The sequence below is a fragment of the Eschscholzia californica genome, unplaced genomic scaffold (genome assembly GCF_041429995.1).
Source record: "Eschscholzia californica isolate CP2 unplaced genomic scaffold, dmEscCali1.0.p SCAF_1, whole genome shotgun sequence".
Classification (NCBI taxonomy): Eukaryota; Viridiplantae; Streptophyta; class Magnoliopsida; order Ranunculales; family Papaveraceae; genus Eschscholzia; species Eschscholzia californica.
In genome coordinates, this window is record NW_028238198.1 from 5,454,281 (window position 1) to 5,477,468 (window position 23,188).

General features: G+C 36.9%; 3 protein-coding genes across 15 annotated transcripts; 1 reads left to right on the forward strand and 2 right to left on the reverse strand.

Moving 5' to 3' along the window:
- Positions 1 to 3,385: 3,385 nt before the first annotated feature.
- On the forward strand, positions 3,386 to 13,671 carry LOC147563540 (P-loop containing nucleoside triphosphate hydrolases superfamily protein). 6 transcript variants are annotated; one of them, XM_086638666.1, is made up of 26 exons: positions 3,386 to 4,066; positions 4,686 to 4,798; positions 4,900 to 5,026; positions 5,546 to 5,644; positions 5,719 to 5,787; positions 5,873 to 6,007; positions 6,086 to 6,154; positions 6,503 to 6,558; positions 6,662 to 6,821; positions 6,924 to 7,088; positions 8,710 to 8,794; positions 8,899 to 9,114; positions 9,302 to 9,396; positions 9,514 to 9,556; positions 9,678 to 9,835; positions 10,146 to 10,256; positions 10,581 to 10,649; positions 10,785 to 10,928; positions 11,050 to 11,124; positions 11,209 to 11,391; positions 11,506 to 11,591; positions 11,959 to 12,013; positions 12,582 to 12,707; positions 12,788 to 12,892; positions 13,120 to 13,233; positions 13,314 to 13,671. In XM_086638666.1, exons 1-26 carry the CDS (start codon positions 3,947 to 3,949, stop codon positions 13,377 to 13,379), a joined length of 2,844 nt encoding a protein of 947 aa, XP_086494792.1. In that variant the 5' UTR covers positions 3,386 to 3,946; the 3' UTR covers positions 13,380 to 13,671. The 6 variants fall into 6 exon arrangements, with proteins under 6 accessions (XP_086494792.1, XP_086494791.1, XP_086494794.1 ...); XM_086638665.1 differs by having other exon boundaries at positions 3,716 to 4,066; positions 9,293 to 9,396; XM_086638668.1 differs by having other exon boundaries at positions 3,737 to 4,066; positions 4,908 to 5,026.
- A 164-nt stretch (positions 13,672 to 13,835) lies between these two features.
- LOC147563541 (uncharacterized) lies at positions 13,836 to 15,620 on the reverse strand. The gene is made up of 2 exons (XM_086638672.1): positions 15,219 to 15,620; positions 13,836 to 15,131 (listed from the first exon to the last, which is right to left on the reverse strand). Exons 1-2 carry the CDS (start codon positions 15,489 to 15,491, stop codon positions 14,013 to 14,015), a joined length of 1,392 nt encoding a protein of 463 aa, XP_086494798.1. The 5' UTR covers positions 15,492 to 15,620; the 3' UTR covers positions 13,836 to 14,012.
- Positions 15,621 to 16,251: 631 nt separating this feature from the next.
- Positions 16,252 to 22,199, reverse strand: STL2P (SEC12P-like 2 protein). 8 transcript variants are annotated; one of them, XM_086638678.1, is made up of 12 exons: positions 22,104 to 22,193; positions 21,933 to 22,038; positions 20,238 to 20,673; positions 19,487 to 19,581; positions 18,997 to 19,147; positions 18,567 to 18,658; positions 18,380 to 18,479; positions 17,853 to 17,928; positions 17,652 to 17,772; positions 17,328 to 17,444; positions 17,141 to 17,208; positions 16,252 to 16,632 (listed from the first exon to the last, which is right to left on the reverse strand). In XM_086638678.1, the coding sequence occupies exons 3-12, from the start codon at positions 20,526 to 20,528 to the stop codon at positions 16,529 to 16,531; spliced, it is 1,215 nt and encodes a 404-aa protein (XP_086494804.1). In that variant the 5' UTR covers positions 20,529 to 20,673; positions 21,933 to 22,038; positions 22,104 to 22,193; the 3' UTR covers positions 16,252 to 16,528. The 8 variants fall into 8 exon arrangements, with proteins under 8 accessions (XP_086494804.1, XP_086494805.1, XP_086494800.1 ...); XM_086638679.1 differs by having other exon boundaries at positions 21,933 to 22,004; positions 22,039 to 22,114; XM_086638674.1 differs by having other exon boundaries at positions 21,933 to 22,199.
- Positions 22,200 to 23,188: the final 989 nt, after the last annotated feature.

Below are 23,188 nucleotides of genomic sequence, written 5' to 3' on the forward strand. Positions count from 1 at the left end.
TGATGTAATCAGTGGCGGACCTATGTGAAGACCAGCCTAGGCAGTGGCCCAGGCTGGGATTTATAAATTTCTTACAAAGACGGAACAGATGTGGGCCAATAGCTCACTGGTAAGAGCTTTGCCATGTGATCTGGACGTCAGGAGTTCGACTCCCCTTACCTGCAAGGGATTCGTTTTTTGGCTTTTCTTTGGGAAGTGTTAAAGACACTCCCTATAACTACGAAAAGCGCCTCTATTGACTCAAAGTTTGTGAGGGAAACAGGTGCCTTTGCAGTTTTCTGGGAGCATCTTTAAGACTACCCCTTTTTAGCACTAATTCTCGTTTTGTCCTCGTAATATGAGTAACTTACAAAAAAGAGCTCCAAATTTTACCAGATTCTACAATAGACCCTAAACTAATTTTCTTTTATCTTTCTTCTTTAATACATCGTAATTAGGCTTGCCCCGGCTAGCTAAAAATCCTGGTTCCGCCCCTGGATGTAATGACTCAAAAAAATCTTCTTAAAAACAATACGTACTATGTTTTTGTTCATTATGGGCCTTTACTCATGTCCTTCTCTTAGATTTTAAAAGTTGTCGACTCAGTCTCCTAAACTGCAGTTTATTGTTTGGAATTATTTGATGTTAGTTAATAGGTGTTAATGATGTTTCTTAAGTCGGGTGCTTAGAAGAATACAATATTAGTTGACTTTTTTTTTGTTAAAACAATATTAGATTGACTTTGGTGATTCACATTTGATCGTAGTTGATGTAAATGACAATTAATTTTGAGTAAAAAAACGACAATCTTCATATTCACCGTCCTTACCTCCTACCACCACCACCACCACCACCATTCATTTCCATCACAACTATCAATTTCGAGCACAACCAACCCGACCACCAGCACTTCTCTCTATCTCTCTGTCCACTCTCTTTTTTTTCCTCATCTCTATCTCTCTCTATGTCTTTGCGAAGGGATTGACTCTCGTTCTCTAAACAAAGGGAACTTTGCTCGAGTTTTCTTTCAACCGTGAACAGAGAAGAAGTTTGAGGAGGGGGAGGGACAAATTTGGCAGTAGTGGCGGTCGGAGGTGTTTGAAAGTGGTAGTGGTGAAGATAAGGACATGGAATAAAATGTTGGATGATTTTATTTAAAATTGAAAAGATGGAGGGAAGGGGATGCATGGGAAATGAAGGGATGCACCATTTCCTGGCTTCCACCGCCACACAGTAAGGCTTCATGAATGGGCATAATACCCATTGAAATGGTTACATCCCATGCATATGAATCTTTTGGTTCACTATAAATTTATAAGTGGCATCAACCCTCCATATACAGAAAACACATCCAACGAATTTCTCTCTCTCTGGCTTTTCTTTTTCTTTTTCTTTTGTTACTAACAGAGAAGATTGTTTGGGTTTTATATTAACAAGTCATTTGGCATTATCAGTTATATCTAGAGTGTTCAAGATTTTGGTCAAGACGTGCATACTTTGAACCAAGATAGTTGTTAAGACTTCATCGTATCCTGAAGGCAAAATTCCATACCCGTTGTGTACTCGTGGTTTTACCAGAAGGGGGCGAATTTCTGTCTAAAAGAATCGATATAATCGAGCTTTGAAGTTTCGTGTACAACATTATATTTTTCTGGTTTTCCATTTCAAATTATTAGCAATATATTCCAACATAAAACACAAGTATGTTGAATTCTTACACAACAATGACTTGAATTCGAATGATCTTAACTTGTGTTGTCAATTTACCATAAATGGATACATTTGAATAGAATTGCTCTAATTTGAATGGTTTCCTCTCCTCACAAAAAGTCCTAGCTCAGTCTCTATTGTAGAATAACATATCTAATACTATATCTTACATGGTTGTGGTTGGACACTTTTTTATTTGTTCGCCACAAAACATAACATGTTATAACTTTTCAAAGATTTGCCCACAAGTCCACACTCCCCAACAACTACAAAAGAAAAGAAAAGAAAAAAAGGCAATTAATCCTAAACTCTAGTTCTTTTTGTCGATGAAAGAAGCTAAACTCTAGTCATGAACAAGTAAATAAAGTCACTTATTGATCCATTAGAAAAAACAAATCACTATTAAATAGGCTGGCCAACCATGTGGAAGCGTCCACAAAATTTGGGCCAACATTAGTATCCAACTGTTACAAACAAGTCATAATGAATAATTAATACATTTTTAGGATGTGTGATCTACAACATAGAATTCATTTTTAACCTGAAAATGTCCGTATTGACTTTTTTTCTTTTATGCATTCAAATCAAATACTATATATTTTTGTTCAAGTCAAAGGAGATATTACTTCATATAGTTAAAACGTAAACCCGTTTCAAGCTTCATCTGTCCCATGGGCTGCATTTGCGTCGAACTTCAAGTTCCAGCGGCTGCCTTGTCGTCGGGCCAGATAGGCGAGAGATATTGGGGGTGTCTCAGAGCGCCTTTGGGCTTTAACCGACAGGCAAGTTATTGGGTTATAGGATTATCTCCTACCGATACTTTTTAGTTCCCTATCATTTCCGTTTATAAAAATGAATCCTTCTTGGGGTTCATCATATGGTCTAAAAGCTTCGTTATTTTTCAGTTCCCTGTCACATCTTCATCTGGACTGTGGACAAATTAGTCAAGACATGGTATTTATCTTATTATCATTAATCATACGACAGACAATACCCTCTGAAATCTATTGGATTGTTAAACTTTTTTTGTGAAACAAGTTTTCGACTTTCCTAACCTTCTCATACCTATCTCTTGAAATTTACGCATAATTGAAAATGAGTTAATTCAAAACTTTGTAATGTAACTTGTCTTTAATATATACTAGTATAGATTTACATCATAACTAAATGTCAATTTAGTTCGTAAGTCCACTTTAATCGAGTGAATATGTGTGAGTATGCTGAAAAGAACGTAATTTTAATTTTATTGTTTCAACAATATTATAAGTCAAGTTAGCTAAGGCCTTCGTAATGTTGAATTCCTACCACGTTTCTTGCTTGGATAATTTTAAAGGTGGGGCTCTAAAGTGCTATTGGTGTCCATTTCCTCCGCAATCACTCTAAAATTGGTCTTGAGAGGGGCGCCAATAACAATATAGAGAAGCCTTTAAAACCACCCTTCTTGCTTTCCCACACGTTTAAGTAGATGTCTCACTATGGAAAGGTAACTGTCTTATGTGTGCATGATGAGGGCTTATTGCTATTTATGGATCTCTTTTAGAGTGCACATTTCATCAACTCATCCTCAAAAAAAGTACTCCCATGTATCAAATTAATTTACAAACTTCAAAAAGGTGTGATCATTATGGATATAAACCTTGATTGTACGATTACACCACCACATCTTAAAACTCTCTTAGAATTTATATGCATGTTCAAACCTTATATGTTCCGCTTAAAAACCAATCCATTTCCTTTGCCCTATATTTTGCAAGTATAGGTGAAATCAACTCGAATAAGTTCACTTATGGTAGTGTACCATAACTACAAAAAAATGAACACCCCTAGCCATAGTTATTGACCTTTCCACCTGCTCACCCGACCATCTCAAATGTTCCCAGATAAGATGCCAACAAAATTTGATTGTTAAGTAAGCTAGAAATTTTTTGACTCGATTTAAATTGAATCTAGTCAGATTTCAAAATCTTTATTTATGTCTGATTCGACATTCATGATAAGTCAGACATTCAAACAATTGAGAAATAACAAACAAACACCACCCTAAAACAAGCGGGAGTAGTTTGTGTACTTGGGGAAGACTTGCCCGAGGAGACTACTAGGACGATACTATTTTAAGCGCAAAGCTAGGAAAACACCAACCCCCTTTATTCTCTCTCACTTTCTCTCTCTCTCTACCCTCTCTCAAACAAACAGTATTTGTCTGTGCAAATCCAAAACCAGCGGCAAATCAGATTTTCTAGTAGGGCAAAAAAAAGCCATGGATAACGAAGTAGTTCAACGAGTATTCGAAGGAGGAGGTCGAGATTATCATCAACAACAACCTTCTACATCTTCTTCTTCTTCTTCATCTATCCTTCAATCTCTCCCTCTTCATGTGGTATGATTTACCTTCTTTTGATCCAAATTTTTCTATTTTTTTCAAATACTCTCTTCTTCCTCAATGTTTTCATTTGACTTTGTTTCAATTGATTAGAAAAATCATTGTTATGTCTGATACTAGTAAATTTAGCTGATTGCTGGTGAGAAATGATTCGATCAAGTCTTCTTTTATTCATTTTCAGTTTAGATAACTTTAAATCATGGCTGTCTGTATTCCTTTTCTTGTTCGATTTATTAATAAATTAGTGCCTTGTTAATATAGACTTCCACCAGATGATCCATTTGTTATGTTGGAGAAGTTATAGGGGTTTATTTCCCCTCTTTATTGCCCTATTATGATTTTCTAGTAGATATTAGAAAGTGATGAATCTAACTAAATCCTCAAAAATCAAAATAAAGACTATCACTTAAAATTTTCACTCAGTATCGAACTATATAAGTTAATGTTTGTATAAGAAGTTTATTAATAGCTGAGATTTGGTCTGATATTGAGACTGATACACAAGATTAGATGATCTTTTGATTTAAATGGGTCTCGGATGATCTGTTGTGATTTGTTACATTTTGTTAATTATGAATTTCTTAGCAAAATCTAATATGTGGAATATTTGTTGCAGTCCTTTGATCATGGGTATTATTTGTTAGTAAAATCTATTCAAGAACTTCGAGAAAAGAAAGATGGACTTGTGACAGTTGGCATTGGTGGTCCAAGTGGGTCTGGTAAAACAAGGTACATTAAATCGATAATTCCTGGATTACCAACCATTATCTTCCTCATTAAGCATCATTAAGGTTAATTGGTTATACTTATGAATTTATTCGTTTCTGAAGTTTAGCAGAGAAAGTAGCATCTGTAATTGGTTGTGTTGTTATATCCATGGAGAACTATCGTGTTGGACTTGATGATGCCAATGATCTAGATTCAATAGATTTTGATGCTTTAATTCAGAATCTCGAGGTTTGCTTCACTCCACTGGTTTTATTAATTTACTATGTACTAGAATTTGTTGCTCCTTTTTCCGGAATAATGTGGTAAATTTCTGTAGTTTTTGTCTTTTTGGCACTATAGACGAGACAGTTTTATGTCACACTTTAGCAGTCTCATGTGGTATTAGCACTTATTCTGGGTGGAATGATATTCCGATGTGCTCCCTTAAGTAGAAGGTGGTGTGAGTTGTGTTAAGGTTTAAGGTTTTATTGGAATCAAATTAGACTAGCTCACCAGGCCATTCATCTGAAAGAGTTGAGAAAACCCATCATGATGAGGGTCTTGCAACCTGAGGCGAACAGCCGACGGGGATCTTCCACAAAATGGTGTACTCCATGTTAATTTGAAAGCTTAATTAAGTAACCGAAAGGAACATACATTTGTCCTCCAGTTCAATATAAATTTCTGAACGATCAAAGGCATATCAAATGTGGCCTGATAGAATTGATTATCGTAATCTTATTTTGCTCAAAGTTTGAAATATACCAGGATTTGATAAACGGTAAAGATGTAGTGATGCCGCTGTTTGACTTTCAAGCAAAGAAACGTATTGGTTCAAGAAAAATAAAGAGCTCTTCATCAGGGGTGGTAAGTCATGTCTCCCCCTAATGCTAAGCCGTTATCAAGTATTTGTTTTTGCTACATGTATATGTCTTGGGCAGGTGATAGTTGATGGTACTTATGCTCTTCACTCTAAATTGCGGTCTTTGCTTGATATCCGGGTCGCAGTGGTAATTTCTCGTACCTCTAAGTTATTAACCTTTAAAGAACTGCTAATTTGCTGTGGTTTAATGTTATTAAAGTTTGGTGGACCAGGTCGGTGGCGTCCATTTTAGTCTTCTTTCCAAAGTACGCTATGATATTGGTGATTCTTGTTCCTTGGATTATCTGATAGACAGCATCTTCCCACTGTTCAGAAAGCACATCGAGTCAGACCTCCATCATGCTCAGGTTCGTGTCTTAATCACCTTACCTTTGCGATGTTTTTCCACTGATGCTGATTTGCTGTTTCCTGGGTTTATTCTGCAGATTAGAATCAACAACAGCTTCGTTTCATCCTTTAGAGAACCTATCTACAAAGTGAAATGCAGAAGTGAGGTACGTGGTCTGTCCTAGCACTCATTTTTTACGAGGATAATACCCGTTCCGATTTATAAACTGGAAACTCAGAACTTTGGAAGACCATATTCTTACTAACAGGTGGATGATATATTTATCTGGTTTTTTTATTTTCCTCGCTCTTTCGAAATAAACATTAAGGTTTACTACTGTTTTTTGCAATTCCGTTGTTTCTGTTCTCTATCACCCCTTAATAAAATGAACAGGGTATCTCTCTAGCTACCTATTTAAAGAAAAGTCAAAGTTTTCCTTCTAAGATCATTCAATTTAAAATCCTCTGGATGTTCATTTGCTTAATTTATCTAAACTTGTATACTCTTGTAACAGTCTCCTGGTGGACATTCAGCTTACCCGTTTCAGGGAAGTGATGCACAAACAGATAAGTATGGGATTTACACATACACATGCACACCTCCCTCTTACATCTTATGTATTTGTAGGCATTTTTGAATATGATATTTAGCAAGCCTTCTATCTTTTTTCCAGTTTTATTGAGATGTACCTAAGACCACCTTCTGCTAGTGAAGAAGCACGAATTAATGATTGGATAAAAGTGCGACAAGCTGGAATAAAATATTACTTATCTCTAGGAGACCAGAGGATTGTTGACAAAAACTACATAATCAGACCCAAAGCGGAGTTCGAGGTGAGTCAGTTTTCTCTGTTGTAGTGTGGAATTTCAAATATCTACTCTTTTAATCTCTTTCTCCGGGAATTTCTGAATTCCCCTTGTTTCTTCTTCCAACAGGTAGGACGGATGACGTTAGGGGGGCTGCTTGCTCTGGGATACACTGTTGTAGTCAGTTATAAACGTGCATCTACCTCAATTAGTAATGGATTTGTATCACTATCGCTTGAAACCATTGACACACTTGGTGAAACATTCATGGTGTTGAGGGGCACAGATAGAAAAGTAAGAATTCTTTCCTACAAATAATTTTAGCAACTTCATAGTTGACCTTCAGCTATACTTTGTCTTGTCATTGTACTTCTTCTATTTGCCATTTTCAAGTTAAATCAATCTACATACTTGTAACATGCATACTATACCCATACCCATTTTCTTTTTATTGAGAAAGCTCTTTCGGGAGTCTTTCTAATGTTGTATGGCAAAGATACCCTAGTCGCTGTACTGTGGTTTATTATAGACCCCTGGCCCAATATGATTATGTCATGGGCTTGAATGGGTCTAATGGTGACCCCCACGTCTCACCACTCATGTATGCATCCCTGTTAACTCTTCCTTCGCTCCTTTCTATTCGATCTTCTTTCTTCACTGGCTGTTGCTCATTGTTCCTTACTTGAGCTCCGCTTGAAAAGAAAAGCGAGCACTATCAGAGAAGAAGTGCTAGTTGTGGTGCGCTAGTCGCTCGCACTTCTGTTTTTCGATCTTAGTGGAGGAGAAAAACTTGGCTAGACTGCAGTTCTTGAATTATAAATAGACGCGATTAGTGGCATACTCGTATTTACTCTCGAGTCTCTTCTCTCAGGTTAAGAACTATAAAGCATAGCCCATTTAAACAAGATGTTACTTACTGTTTTCAGTCGAGTATTGTTTAGTATCAAATTGACGGTCTTGGTCAGTTTGTCTGAACTTCAAAGTTGAGTTTCGTAGAGGTTAACATCTGAAGGTAAGGGTCCTTCCAACACTTCAAGTTCATGCTCTTATTAAGAATAAAGAGAATCCGTGAAGAACTATGAAGAGTGAGGTTGCTAAACTGACTGCTATTGCAGTGGATACATCAGCTACTCCCGTCAACATTGCAGCTAAGAAAGACGATGCAGACTGTTGCAAAAAAATTGACGAAGTGGTTACCAAAATGACCAAGGCAAACTTATTGTCATTTAATGTGGTTGTACAATGAATGAGAGAGAATTTGTTAAGACTTCCATGGTTCGCTGGTGAACTCTACTTTCGGGAGTTATTAGCTTATGCAGTTATGGAACAGGATAGTCTAAGTTGCTGAAGCAGGATGATTAGGAGGAACTTTGGCAGTTGGCAAAACCTGTGTGAGTGGAAATGGTATCTAGGGTCATAGTAACCTGATACCGGAGATTAATATTTATTTGTTTGTGGTATTATATTTTACAGCAGCCAGGTTGATGAACTCTAGTGGTGGAATCGTTTTTACCTGGATTATGTACCACAATCAACTTATACCTTATAGCAGATGCCGATGAATGGGATTGGGCTCACAATATCCTTGGGACATAGAACAGAGCCTTAACGGAATAAATTGTGTGCATTCATAATTATGAAAAACTAGAGGATCATAGGTATAGGATTTAGCAAACAAAGGAGATGGTCGTAGAGTTACTCTAGGCTGGTTTCTAGTACTATGGAATAACTATTATTCGTGTGAAATTTGAATAGTGAGGTAACTGAATTAATTCTTCTAACACTGTTTCGTGATCAAACACTTGGTAAATAAGTTGTAATGCTGTTTGTTTTGTTGCACACTATCATCTTAGATATCTGAAAGAGTAATGCCGAGAGTTGGAATGAAAATCACACTTTCATTGGCTTTCTTCAGGTACTGGCAGAAGAAACCTCCCGGATGGGTATCAAGGGGCCATGGATCACGAAATCGTATCTAGAAATGGTTCTTGAAAGCAGAGGTACTGAACTGGTATTAACTTACGCTTTTACTTGTTTCACCAATAGTTGTTTTGCTGCCTTGTTTATTAGCTGCTTTACCCAATCAATTTACTCCAAATTGTAGGTGTACCACGTCTTAATACACCACCACCTTTGTCTAGTACATCCCCGACTAGGGTGCAAGAGAAGACAGTTGTTGCCCCAAAGCCAATTCGTATTCCTTCAAACCTTGTTAACAGGCTTGAGGATCTAGCTCAGCCATGGACCCGTTCTCCAACAAAGTCCCAAATGGAGCCTGTTGTAGCTACTTGGCGTTTCATTTCGTCAGATACTTTTGACAGTTAAGTCGTAGGTTAGAACTTACATTTATTTCGCTTGGAGGACATTTTCCTTTTCTGTTAACACTTCGACTATTATTACTTGATAAATACCCCTATTTTTTTTCTGAAAAACATCAATAAATCACTAGTTTCAACCTGTGTTGTGATAATTTTGTAATTATAAGCTTCTCTCATTAGCAACTGCAGATTCTTCTGCTTTCAGGGATACCATGCAGCTTGCTCCAATGCCTGATTCGTATGACTTAGATAGAGGCTTGCTTCTTGCTGTTCAAGCAATTCAGGTGATTAATAAACAAAATAAACCCATGCTGAAGGTTCTCATTTTCATGGTTAAGGTAACTCCCGTTTCTTGGACCATGACCACACTTTTGAAATGAACTCTATTTGCTTCCTTTCAGGCTGTGTTAGAGAATAAGGGCCTCCCGGTTATTGTTGGCATTGGTAACTGGGCTTCCCACTATTCGTTGTCGTCATTCCTGTCATTTGCATATCTGTACATAAATAATGAAGAGATTGTCGTCCTTATTCCTCTGCAGTGAAATTTTATTTTATGTGATTGTAGGAGGTCCAAGCGGTTCTGGCAAAACTAGTTTGGCACATAAAATGGCAAATATAGTTGGTTGTGAAGTCATTTCGCTTGAAAGCTACTACAAATCAGAACAAGTAAAGGACTTGAAGTTTGATGACTTCAGCTCTATTGATCTGTCTTTGCTTTCGAAGGTATGATCCCAACAATTTTTTCTTAACATGCATGATTTTATTGAGAGCGCATGATTTCTGCAGATAAATTATCACTTTTGATCCACGTCTGTCGATAGTATTATGCAATTATCACTTTATTAAGTATATATTGCTTGTTCGAAGATGAGGCCACGGTTTTGCATTTCTTTTTTACATTTGTTTTTTAATGAGCTTTGGCCGTAAAAGATATTTCTCATTGTTTGCTACTATACATTTTTAAACTTTTAATTCTAGATGGTTGAATGTGGGCTATCTTCTCCTTAAGAATTTCATTTCTATGTCCTGGCAGAATATTGATGACATAAGGAACCGTCGACAGACAAAAGTACCAATATTTGACTTAGAGAATTGCATGCGTAATGGGTTTAAGGAAGTTCAAGTTTCTGAAGATTGCGGAGTGGTAAATTTCTATATCTAATCAATGTTACTATTGGGTTGTGGTTCATGTTTTACTAATAGTATGCTTTTGAAAAGCATTTTTAAGTTACCAAAGTAGACTAGTCTAATGCATTTATGTTGCGAGAAAAGTAAAATAAAGGGAACAAAAAGAATCTTTGGAGAGTATTGAGCCCTGGAATTTAGCAAAGAATGTCGCTAAGGTTGTTACTCAGAGAGATAATTAATTCGTATTGTTATTTATAAACATTTTCTCTTTGTAGCATTACTTCAAGCTTATTAAGGAAATTTTGTACCCTTATAATTCAATTTTCCCTTATTTCACCAGGTAATTATCGAAGGAGTTTATGCCTTGCATCCCCATATCAGGAAATCACTAGACTTGTGGATCGCTGTTGTAAGAACCAATAGATTACTAGTATATTTACATTGAGGCTTCCATGTTATTGTGGATTATCATCCTTTCAGGACTTAACTTCATTCTTGTTTGATCATATTTTTATGTCACCTAACAGTTCATCTGCAATCACAGGTTGGAGGTGTGCATTCGCATCTGATTGCTAGAGTACAGAGAGACAAGAACAGAGTCGGCTGTTATATGTCACATAATGAAATTATGACTACCGTTTTTCCAATGTTTCAGCAATTCATTGAACCCCACCTTGTTCATGCACATGTGAGTAGATCAGAGTAATTTTTGTCCTTCCTGGAACTACAAGTATACCGAATTGTTGTTTAGAGTATTTGGTATCAAGGAGAAACAGGCAATAAAGCTATATTTTCCTATCCGACTGCAGCTGAAAATCAGAAATGACTTCGATCCTGTTCTTTCTCCCGAGAGTTCTCTGTTTGTGTTGAAAAGTAACAAGCAGGTACGTCAGTTTAAGAGTGATCATTTTCTAAATTGATTAAGCTGGTTTGTCTATATCATGATATCATCTCTCTTTACTTCATAGGTGCCATATCAAGACATTTTGAAAATACTTGACCGTGCGAAGTTCTGCAGTTCTGTACAGAACTTCACTGATATATACTTACGGCTTCCTGGAACTGGGTCACCTACTAATCGTCATCTCACAGAGAGTGAATGTATCCGAGTTAGATTATGTGAAGGAAGGTTCGCCTTATTGATCCGAGAGGTTCGCAATAGTCTTATGCATAAATTTCTCTATTTCAGTCCATCTTTTGCATAATTATTTACAGGTGGATTTAGTGGTGGTAAATCCTAACTTCCTTCAATTGTACATCACCAGCCCATTAGGGAAGGTAACTTTATCATACAGCCAAAAGTGGATTTCGATATCAGCATTACCACAGTTTGTGGTCTTCTTAATCTTGGGTAAGTGACATCTCATATTACTAGTTTCATTGTGGTGGAAGTTCATTTAAATCTTCCCATACTTTGGACTTCGATAGGACATTTGAGCTGTTTTTGGTGTTGACTATTGCGACTTACGAGGATCAAGCCTTCAATAATATGCATTATGACCACTCTTAAAAAGTTGAGATGCGATAGAGGCATTCCATTGTTAAACACCCGCACTTGGTTTCCTTAAAATTTACTGTTGGGTGAATGATGTCGTCTTTGTGATTGTCATGATATTGTTCAGTCGGTGTTGTTTCTCATTTGCACTTTAAATCATGATTATTATAATTGATTTTCTCTATCAAGCACTCTGCCTTTTTAATTTTTTCTACGGTATCAGGTATGAAGCTGTAGCGTACATTGAAGCATCCGCATTAATCTACCAAGATGCTAAGGTTTTTAACCACTTCACTTATCTGTTACTATTTCTAGTTCAATAGTTGGCTTATTTTCTCTAGTTTGCCTTTGAAGTACAGCATATCAGCTAACTTGCGAACTGAGAAACATGAGTTTTTCTGTTTTCTTCTTTACATGATTATGTACCAGTTTTCGTTTCTTCACAAGCCACCTATATATTTCTTGATATCCCTATAGTAAGTTTAAGACAAGTCGCCTCACACAAACCATATCTGGATCTTGGGTAGCTATGATTAACTCCGAAAGGAAGTTAACCACATCATTAACAAACGTGTGAGTTCAGGAAAGACTAGCTTTAAGTGACCTAATCCTGGGTGATCCCTAGTAACTGCTGTCTGCTGGTCGTCGTTAATATTTCTGATTGTTGGACAAGAAAACGAATAAAATAATTATATTCTCATATATCTCGTCAATCTCATAATTTATAGAAGTTATCATGATTACACATGCTTCAAGTTCAGATGCTAAAGGACTCCTATTATATCATACTTGGATTGACCCAGCTGGATATTATTCTTACCATCCACCCCTTTTCATCTCATTTAGATTCTTATCGAGGTCGATCATCTACAAGATACCGCAAGCCCTTATTTGCAGATTAAAGGGACAAATAGAGAAGTAGTAGCTGCTGCCGGTTCAGCACTTGGCTTAGATGGTTCATATACCACGAAGGTCATCATCACCCTTTGCATATTCTTTGTATATGGAACTGCTTTATTGTTTACTTGCTCACTAAATTTGTCTACATACAGAGTTATCTTCAAATAATTCTGGAAAGTTTGCCAGCAAGCTCACCAGGTATTCAAAATCAGCAAGCTACAAGACTGCAAGAACTAATAGATTTCATACAACATCAGGTAATCAATCAGCTTAAGATAGTATGCATTCTGATATAACCACATGAAACTTATTATACTTGCCCCTTCATTTTCTCTCTTACTTTTTCTTCTGTCTGAATTTATGAGTAATAGAGATCATAACCATCCAAGTTACAACTTTTAACCGCAACAATTTATATGAACTCGATCTATGAACTTAAAACTGTTTATGAGTAAGTCTCTTAATTTGACGTCTGGACAAACAGGGGAATAGTGTTACAGATTCCTCACCCAGCAGAGAAAGTCTACCAATGGAAAGTATAATCGAAGAGATGCAATCTCGTATCAGAAGGCTGGAACGATGGCACGCTGTTAATACGGTAAATTTGGTGTTCCCCATTCAGATTACTGCCTCTAAACTTTTGTTTTAATCTAAGTAAGAATGATCGTATTGTTGCAGGTCCTTTGGACACTTTTGATGTCTGCTCTTGTCGGGTATTCACTATACCAAAGGAAACGCCAATAACATCATTTTTCTTCACATCAATAATTCATCTAACATCCCAACTTGATGATTGTCACTTTTTACTGATAGTTAGAAATTCTCCAAAAAAACATCTTTTTTCGGCACCCAGATCTTGATAACCAACAAAGTATTTTTCCCGTTGTTTCATTTTGGAATACCGATCAAGTGTTTCTATTTCAGCAAACTGTATAATGTAGTGTGAGATGTAAAGTACTACATAAACAAGTAAAGAAACACAAACGACATTGCTATCTTCAGTTTATTCAAGGATACGAAAGTTCAAGTTGAATAACTCTGTCTTTGTTTCATCTTATCTGTTTTTCCGAATTGGCTCAAGTTTGGGAACATAGATAGATTGTTCTAACAGATTATGAGGCCTGATTTATACTATATTCATGACAAAGTAGAGAATATGAAGTAGGAAGTTAAGGAAAAAAGTTCACGTATGAGAAATGATTTTGGGGTGAGCATTTTCATCTTTTTGTATGCATTATTTTGATAATATCAAAATCAAACTTACAAAACAAACACCCACCAATTTCATTACTAAACTAGACACTAACACTTCCATTAACAACAACAATTGGGGGAAAGAAAAAACTAAGACAACAAATTCAAAACCTAAATCTTATTTTATTCGTTCACTCCATTAATCAATCCTACCACCTCCATTTCTTCAGGAGGTACTTCCACTATTCTTACCTTTCTTGGCCGTCCAACTGGTTTCCCTGTCGAAACCGGTTTAACAACCCCTACCTTCTTTGGTGGTCGTCCAACTGGTCTTCTACTCAAAACCCTAGTTTCATCTTCCTTAACAGGCTCCCCAACCGGACTTCCATTCTCCTTCCTTGGTCGCCCTACTGGCCTTCCACTAGAAACCGAAACCCTAATTTTGTTATCTTTTCTAGGTCGACCAACTGGCCTTCCAGTCGTCGAAATACTTCTCGTCTTCGGCTTTACTATTATTCTACTACCATCCTTCCTCGGCCTTCCAACCGGTCTTCCAGCTGAAACCTTAATTGGTTGTTTCGCTAGCCGACTACTACTCCGACCACCACCACCACCGTCCTTCCTTGGCCGACCAACTGATCTTCCTCCTGCTCTAGTTACAGGATTCGGCTTCAAAACTACACCATCAACAGAAGGAGAATTCACGGTTGTCTTCCTCGGCCGCCCAACAGGTCTCCCGGTTGAAGAAGATCCCACCACCGTATTCTGGTCTTCAAAAACCACCACTCCTGGAAGAAGAAGTATCGCATTACCAGAATCTACCTTCCTGGGCCGACCTCTAGGTCTTGATCCAGTTACAGTAATGGGCTTAGATACAGATTTAGGTGGACGACCACGCCCCTTCTTGGGCTGCAATATAGATCCATTAATAGATTTGGGCTTTGGAGGACGACCACGACCTTTCTTGGGCTGCTGCATCATAGATCCATTAATGGGTTTGGGCTTTGGAGGACGACCACGACCTCTCTTACCCAAAAGGCCGCTACCCTCAGATGAAGTAGTAGTAGTAGGAGGAAGAAGAGGAAGAGGGGAAGAAGAAGAAGAAGATTTATTATTAGGGAGTTTGTAAGAGTGTTTAATCATAATAACGAGTCCATTCTTCTTCAATCGTCCAAGATGGTGAGTTAACAAGGCCGAGTGAGATTGTGGAAGATTTGTGTATGTTGAATCGATGAATTTAGCTATGGCTTTTTTACTCGAGCCCTTCTTTTCGTTTAGTGATGTGATTGCTGCAATTATCATCTGAAAAAATCGAAGGTTAGTTAATCAAATTAAAGTGAATTAAGAACCACTGAGCTAGAAAAATAGAAAACAGAGAGAGAGAGTTACCTCGGCGTAGGGAGGGTGGTTGAGATGGGTAGGGGCATGTTTGGGAGGTGAAGCAGTGGCGAGTTGAGCGATGTGAACTTCTTGTAGATTAGCCGGGGGAGGAGGAGGAGGAAGAGGTGAAATAAAGTGATTTTCTTGATTGATTAAGTGGATTTCTTCATTTAGATTTGGGTGAGGAAGAAAGGGTATTTGATGATGAGATTGTTGTTCAGGTGGTGGTGGTGGTAGGAGAGGAGGAACTGGGAGAATTGGAAGGAAAGGATTCAAGTCCATGCCTAGCCTAGAGAGAGAGAGAGGGAGTAGAGAGAGAAGGTGTGGGGTGTTTTTCTTGTTTCTTTGGGATTATTTTTTTTCGTTGTTTAATGGGAGAGGGAGGAGGGAAATGAACAGCTGAGATTTGACGAGAAGAAGTTTCTATCCGACAGTTAATATGAATTCTATTACTTTCTACGCGGATCGATGACGTGGTATTATTTATCTTTTCCTGTGATGATGATTTTAAACAAGACTTGAGGAGTACGTGCGTTTTGCACGTGAATATATTTTTATCTTTAGGGTTTTCTGGAAGGTAGTGTCTTTTTTGTATACGTTTTATCTTCTGAAGAAGCAGATCTAAAAATCTAAGGCCTCTGCCGGAGACTGACAGTATGATTTTTTAACAATTGGTCAATTAATTTTGACCATTTATTTGACTATCAATTATCAACCACCAAAAAAACATATATATATATATATATATATACTACTTCTTCACCATCCCCATATCCAACCCACCGTATACCTCTTCTCTCTCTGTACCCTAAGGGGAGTGAGAGAAGGTGTAGGAGAGGACAATGGTGATGATTATGAAGACAAGGGCAAGGTTCGTCCTTGAAACACAATATGTTCCATATTTAATTCGTAATTACATTGCCATTTGCCCTAATCTTCCTCCTCTGGGGATGAAATATTAACTCACTCCAAAAATTTTACTTTTGCTTTTCATAGTCCATTGTTTTGGAGAAAGGAAGTCTTTTATCAATAAATCAGTAAGTAGAAGAAAGTGAATTATGTTATATAAATGGAGAGCAAATCCAACAGAATAATTTCTTAAAACCTCTAATAGTTTTGGGTTGATCAAGAACTTACAAATGTATCATTTCATCAAGACTGAATCATCCCATAGATTTGACTTATATTTCATCGAAAGTAAAATTTTGTCAACCAACCTACTCTGATGCCACTATTTTGCTTCGACTGATTCATGTTCGTGTCCTGGGGCAAAAATGAAATGCTCTTTTCAAAGAAACTTCAAATGGAGCTCGCCTTCATCAATGGAGAGGAAACCAAGTTCGAATAGGAAGTGCTTCTTTGCCGAGGTAATATGCCAGAAGTAGAACAATGAAAATAATCACCCATATCATCAATCCTCCTCCTGTATAAATAAAATCGTTATCAGTACAAAGCAAACCAATCAAACAAGTAAACAACTATATCGGTATTACTATTATCAATATTGTGCAGTGGATACCAGTCTCCTCACTTGTCGTATAATATGTAAAATAGATAAATACGATATCATAGAATAATATAAAAATATATATATATATATATATATATATATATATATTTCGCATTAATAGATAGCATCAAAACATAGTATTTCGGATGCCCATAATGCAAAATGTAGTAAATAGGCTCTTTCAGAAGTGAGACAAACCTTCAAAGATTTAGTAAATAGAAGTTTATGTTTACTCTTTCGGAAATGAGCAAAATGGTCAAACCGAGTTAAGTATCTAAAGTGTGTCAAATACAAAATATACTATTCATTAGAAAAGTAATCTGCTAATTCAACCCAAATATTTTTCATCAAAAAAAAAAATTCAACCCAATATTCCGGTTTTATATCAAGGAGTAGAAATGGAAAGATAATGCATACATACCATTCTGTTTCTTCTCATTAATCAGTGTTACCCTCACACTTGAGTCCAAGGATGCAGAAATCAAGGATCTGCATTTGAAAACCAAAATGCTTCACTTTTAATATCTTTTGCTAATTTTCAATTCATACTTGAATAGCTTAAGTAATGATTAAGGAGGATATAAAGTGAGGACGAGTTGGATGCTGACCTGGAATCATCAGAGAACTTCAATGCAGTAACTATACCGAGGTGTGCTTTTCTAACCACTGAAGCAACCCTCATGTTATTGGAGTAAATTACATATACGTGACCTTGAACTGTTCCGCTGCACATTTGAATAATCAGAAAGAAAGTCATTTCCAGAACACCAAAAACATCCAGATCTTTTTTAATGAAATGCAACGAAACCAGCATGGTTAACAACAAGAAGCGTAATTAATCAGTTCCACACTTCGACAGAACAAGGCGTCAAATATCTGAGATGCTTCTCAGACAAATGAAAAAAATGCAGCAGCGATTGCAAAACTTTTACATGGAAAGGAGTCGTGCGTCAGGTGAGACATTGAATGCAGAGATAGTGTCTCGCACTATTTGCTTTGAAGCAACTCTCTTCCACGAGGTGGTATCCCAGGACACAATACTTCCTCCTCGATCTATAGAAAACGATATGGTTCAGTAGTTGGAACAAAACCAGAAAAAACATAGAAATTTTCAATCGGTCGTTTCAAATTACCTCTATTTGCAGTAATATAAAGTATCTGAGTACCGCCGACGGTTTGAGAAAATCTGCAGGAGGTGAAAACCTCATCCTATAAATGAAAGAGAAATATTCCATTCAAATTCCAAGACATGGAGTTAAATTAGGCATCTAGAGAGTGCAAAGAATTTATTCCACGGGAAGAAAGTAACCTTATGTTCTTAACAATGAAGGATAAGGCCATAATCTAATTTCAATCAGGAAAAGTGAAGAAGGAGAAATATATACATCTTATATGCAAGCGTGCAAAAGAAAGACGGGAAGGAGTAGGTCGCCAGAGCTCTACTCCTTCAACCCTTCTCCCTATGGTGTAGGCCCGCTTTTGATGTCCCAAAGGACCCTCAGCCCCAAACCCATAATCTCCATCAACCTAGGTAATTTGTTGTATGAGTAGAGTTATGGTCCCCAATCTATGCATATGAAAAGCCGCCGAATTTTGTAACACTTCAAAATCTTTCTTTTCTAGGAACTTTTTTTTGAAAACAAAATTGCTACATACTCACATTTTGCTTTGCCAAAGAAGCTACGGTCGTTGATGATGTTACATCCCAAATCCTACAAGGGCCACCACCACCCAGAGAAACAAGGAACTTCCCGTCTGAGCTGCATGAGGAAAATGAAATTTATGAACCTTCGAGCTCCTACAAAGCTTATTGTAGTCCAATTCAGTTAAACACTAAATTCATTAACCTGAAATCCAAATCCTTCACAGATGGGTGAGCATTGGCTTTATCAAGAATGACTTTCATACTCGGCCAGTTGAAGACTCTTAAGTGCCCATCCTGCACAAACCCAAAATTTCAACATTAAACGATATATCATCTTGTTCAGCACTTATAATTTCTCAACTAACCTTCTATAAGAGATAGAGATTGTTATTGAGAATAAAAAGATAATAATTCCACGCCAGGTGAACTTAACTTCATACACAAGAAGTGATCTTTCAGTTAACTATAGAAGCAATTTGCTCTACGTACAGATTGTGGATCTGCCTCTACATGGATGAAGTGCAATCCACCTCTTGTAAAACCTTATAGTTTATCACAAATTTATAAAAGAACTTTTTTTTCTCAGGTGATGCCTCTTCAAACATCAAACATAAATAAATTCTTTAGGTTACCTCACTTCCAACAGCAAGTACAGAACCCTCCCTGTTAAAAGTCAACGCTAATTGTTGCCCAACATTTTCCAACTGAGAGAGCACCTTCTCTGAAGATTTTAGTCCCAAATTGGAAGTGTTGTTGCTCGTTGACACCTCCCACTCAAACCATCTATATGACAATATCACCATAAGAAGTAACACATGATTCTCTTTACCAAGTAACTATTATTTACTCTAGCAGCTAAGCGAGAGCATGAATCATGGGCCAACAACTAAGTAGTAAGTAAAGAAATGAAGTTATTGATAACAAAGCGAAATAACTAATAGTGAAATGAAGTCGAGAAATTTGAAACAGGGTTCCATCAAGTTGGGTGTGAGTTGTGACTAACAAATAATAGATAGACATGGTTGGATTGTCATCGTGTTAGCTACAGAAACTTCTGTCTTATACTGTTAATGCCGAAACCTAGTTAGTTACTTAATAGAAAGAAAAGAAGAAGAAAAGTACCTACAACTCCCGGGGAAGGAACATATAAGGCCATCTCCCTGTGGGTGAACTGCCATTCTGTAAGGTAAATCAGTACCTGTCCGAAGCTTAGCTACCTAAGAACATATAATACAAGACAATCCATTAGAACTTAAAATACATTTTCAGATTATAACTACTAGAACAATTCAACCTGATTAAATATTGAACTAACAACTGAACAGAACTGCCTAAACCTAGTTGGTTCATGTGTTCACCAATACAAAACACACATGAACCAACTTAGCTCGACGAAATCTACCCACATTGTTCCCACCTGATGAGGCAGTTTCTAATGTGCTACTTCTAGGTGCTGCCGCATCAAAAAAAACAAAGGGGGGCACTGAGCAGATCACTGATGTGCTATTTTGGTGCTTTAAGTAGTATTTCCCATAAATTCGACTTTAACCATAAACATGACCTAATTAATCATATTACCCACACTGGTTTTCTTGTTTGTTGGATAACAACAGCTCCCACACATACAAATTGAGAGCAAAATCACCCAAATCAAATTTTTATCCTTTTTGTGATGCTATAATCTAATTAGAACTCCATTCATGTGCCCCCAATAAAGTTAAATAAACGATCATACTAGTCTAAAGACCCCTAATATTTCCAAATTTATGATATAACTCCAAATCCAAATGGGACACCAAACCCTAATTCAAAATTTATTAGATCAGGTGGAAATTGCAAAGAACAATAAATAATCATATAAGAAGAAATTTACCGGCTCTGGGGAGAGAGAATTAGAAGACGAATCGAATTGAGTAAGAAGGATAGAATTAGGGATCCCACTTCTGCCTTCACCACCACCACCACAAAGAACCAACGATAAATTTTGCTGAGTTGACGCCGATTCAGTCTCATCTTGAGGTTGACCATCGTGTTCTTTTTCGTCTTCTTCGTTGGGTTTCTTCTGGGTAGAGAAATTAATGGAAGGAACCCATGAAGCTCCATAAAGAGGTACTCCATATTTCTGGCAACATTGAGAATCTTCTTCATTCATCTCCTTCACCATCTTACTTCTGCTTTCTCTCTCTCTTGATCGATCCCGCGCTCGATACCGTTTGTTTCGTATTAAACTCGATGCTTTCTTTCCCCTTCTTTTTAAACTCGAATGAGTTGACTCGGGAAACTTTAATTAGAACGTTTCTTATGGAAATCTGTGAAAAGCTTTAGATCTTCAGATTATCGAACCGAAACTAAGAAGATTTAATACTTAAGAGCATTTCCAATGCAACACTGCTTTTTGCTCCTTAAAAGCTATCAATTTACAAGAAAGATAAGAAAAAAAGATTGATTCAATAACAACTAGGCCAAATGAAAAATATATATTATCATAGCAATAAAACCTTCTGTCTTGTTCTTCAAAATAGTTGTTCATCTCACCATGGAATTAACAAAAATCAAACTTAAAATCATCCCCTCGTGGTACTCAATCAATTTTCGCCGACTATAGGATTCTCTGTGAGAACTAACCAAAGAACCCAAAGAAATGTAATCCGTAGGTATACTTAGCTTAGTGGCACTTAACAATAATTGTTACCTTTAGGGAAGTTATCAATGTTACATGTCGTTTCTTCACTTGAATCCATTTTTTTCCTCTTTACCAACAAAACTCCATACTCGATAAAATCGATTATTTATTTTTTATCGATTATTTATTTCGAGCACGGTGTCTTCTGATAGAAACCCAACTTCCAAAATGGCAAACCACAAGATTTTACCAATACTATACTCCGAACACATTATGATATGGGACATGCTAAAGTTTGCAAACCTCTTTCGTATCTATTCACACAAAGAAGATATAGAATAGATCCCCAAATAGTCAAAATAAATCTCCTAAATCAGAAAAGGATACATTTTAATATAGTACAGAGATCAACAAATGATCAAGAACTAACAAATACCCTAATCAATTTTCTCTCACTAAAATAGATTAGCAAAAACTGAGACATACCCACAAACCTAATCAGTAAAATGAACAAAATCTATGAACTGATACAATCAAAAAGAACATATATAACAAATACCCAGATCAATAATTTCATTAAAGAAAAAAGGGAGGAGAAAAGGGATTGAGATTAATACAGTTAGACCGTGAATCGGATCGGAAGCAATGAATTCTTCGACATCAGACTCAGACCATGAGGGTAACAGATTGTCTCTGTGAGTTATGTGCTTCTTATAGTTATCAAGGAATGAAAATCTCTCTCCCCATTAAAACCCTTAAACATAGCAACCCCTAAGTTTCAAATTCCCTTTCAATTCTGCGTTTTAGGGTTTTGAATCAAGTCAATCATGGAACACTAGATTGTACAACTAGATTGTACAACCCTTAAACATAGCAACCCCTAACACATTTACCATTAAAGATTCTGGAATTTCATCTAACCATCTAGAGAGAGAGAGAGAGTACCTTCGGTTAAGGGAGAGAGAGAGAGAGAACCTTCAATGGAGGACGCCTTCGAGAGAGATAGACAGAGAGAACCTTCGGTTAAGGGAGAGAGAGAGAGAGAGAGAACCTTCAATGGAGGATTACAAGAGAGAGATAGAGAGAGAGAGAGAAGGCCTTCGGTTACGGAGCTGCTCCAATCTGCTCGGAAATGGCGAGTTCCCGTGGGGCCCCCACGGTGGGGGCTTGGTGGGAGAAGATAGAGTTGGTTATCTGCCCCCACGTGGTTTCTCGAAGGCGCCCAGATTTTTAACTTTATAACGGATGGGCTTGTTTAACAAATGGGCATTTCGGTCAATACACATCACTAACGGCCCCATGCTGTTAAATCTGACGGAAAATTTCAAAAAGGTGGGGGTTTTTGTAATTATAAATGAAAGGTGGGGTTTTCAGTAATGTGCATATTGAAAAGGTGGGGATTTCAGTAATTCCCCCTTGAGTTTTTAACAAAAAACACTCTCTAATGCAACAATAAACTAGAATCTTAATATGATGCGGCAACAATAAATATTGAGATACTCAAAAGAAAACTCAATTGTTGAGTTTTCTTTTGAATATCTCAACATTTATTTTTGTATTTCAATTAGTCCACATCATCCTTTTATATATTATAAGTCTAAAGGAAATGTTGAGTTTTTTTTAATGTTGCATTGGAGGAGAATTTTGAATTGAGTATCTCAATAGTGACACTTAGGAAAGAGAAACTCAATTGACACTTGACACATTGGATTAATTGAGTTTTTGTTGAGTGTTGCATTGGAAATGCTCTAAAGACCGAACTTTATTGATAAACTTGAATGACTGAAACAACTACTAGACCCTCTTTATATAGGTTTAGAGCATCTCCAATGCAACACTCAATCTTAGAAACTCTGAGTGCCACTTAGGATTTTTAAAGTTTTTTCTTAAAAATCATCTCCAATGCAACACTCTATTTGGATCTCTAAGATGACGTGTCGAGGGTGGAAAAGAGATATCTCAAGAGGACACTCTATTTCTGGAGTGTCCTCTTGAGATATATCTAATTGTCCAACTCATCAATATTTGATTTTCAACCAATAGAAATCGAGTCTTCTATATTTTCTAACTACGCCACATAAGTAAATAAGATAAGTTTAGAGTTTTGCATTGGAGAAACAAAAAAATTGAGGATCTCTATTAACGTCACTTAAGAGTGAGAATCTCAATTGAAACTCGACACATAGGATGAATAGAGATTT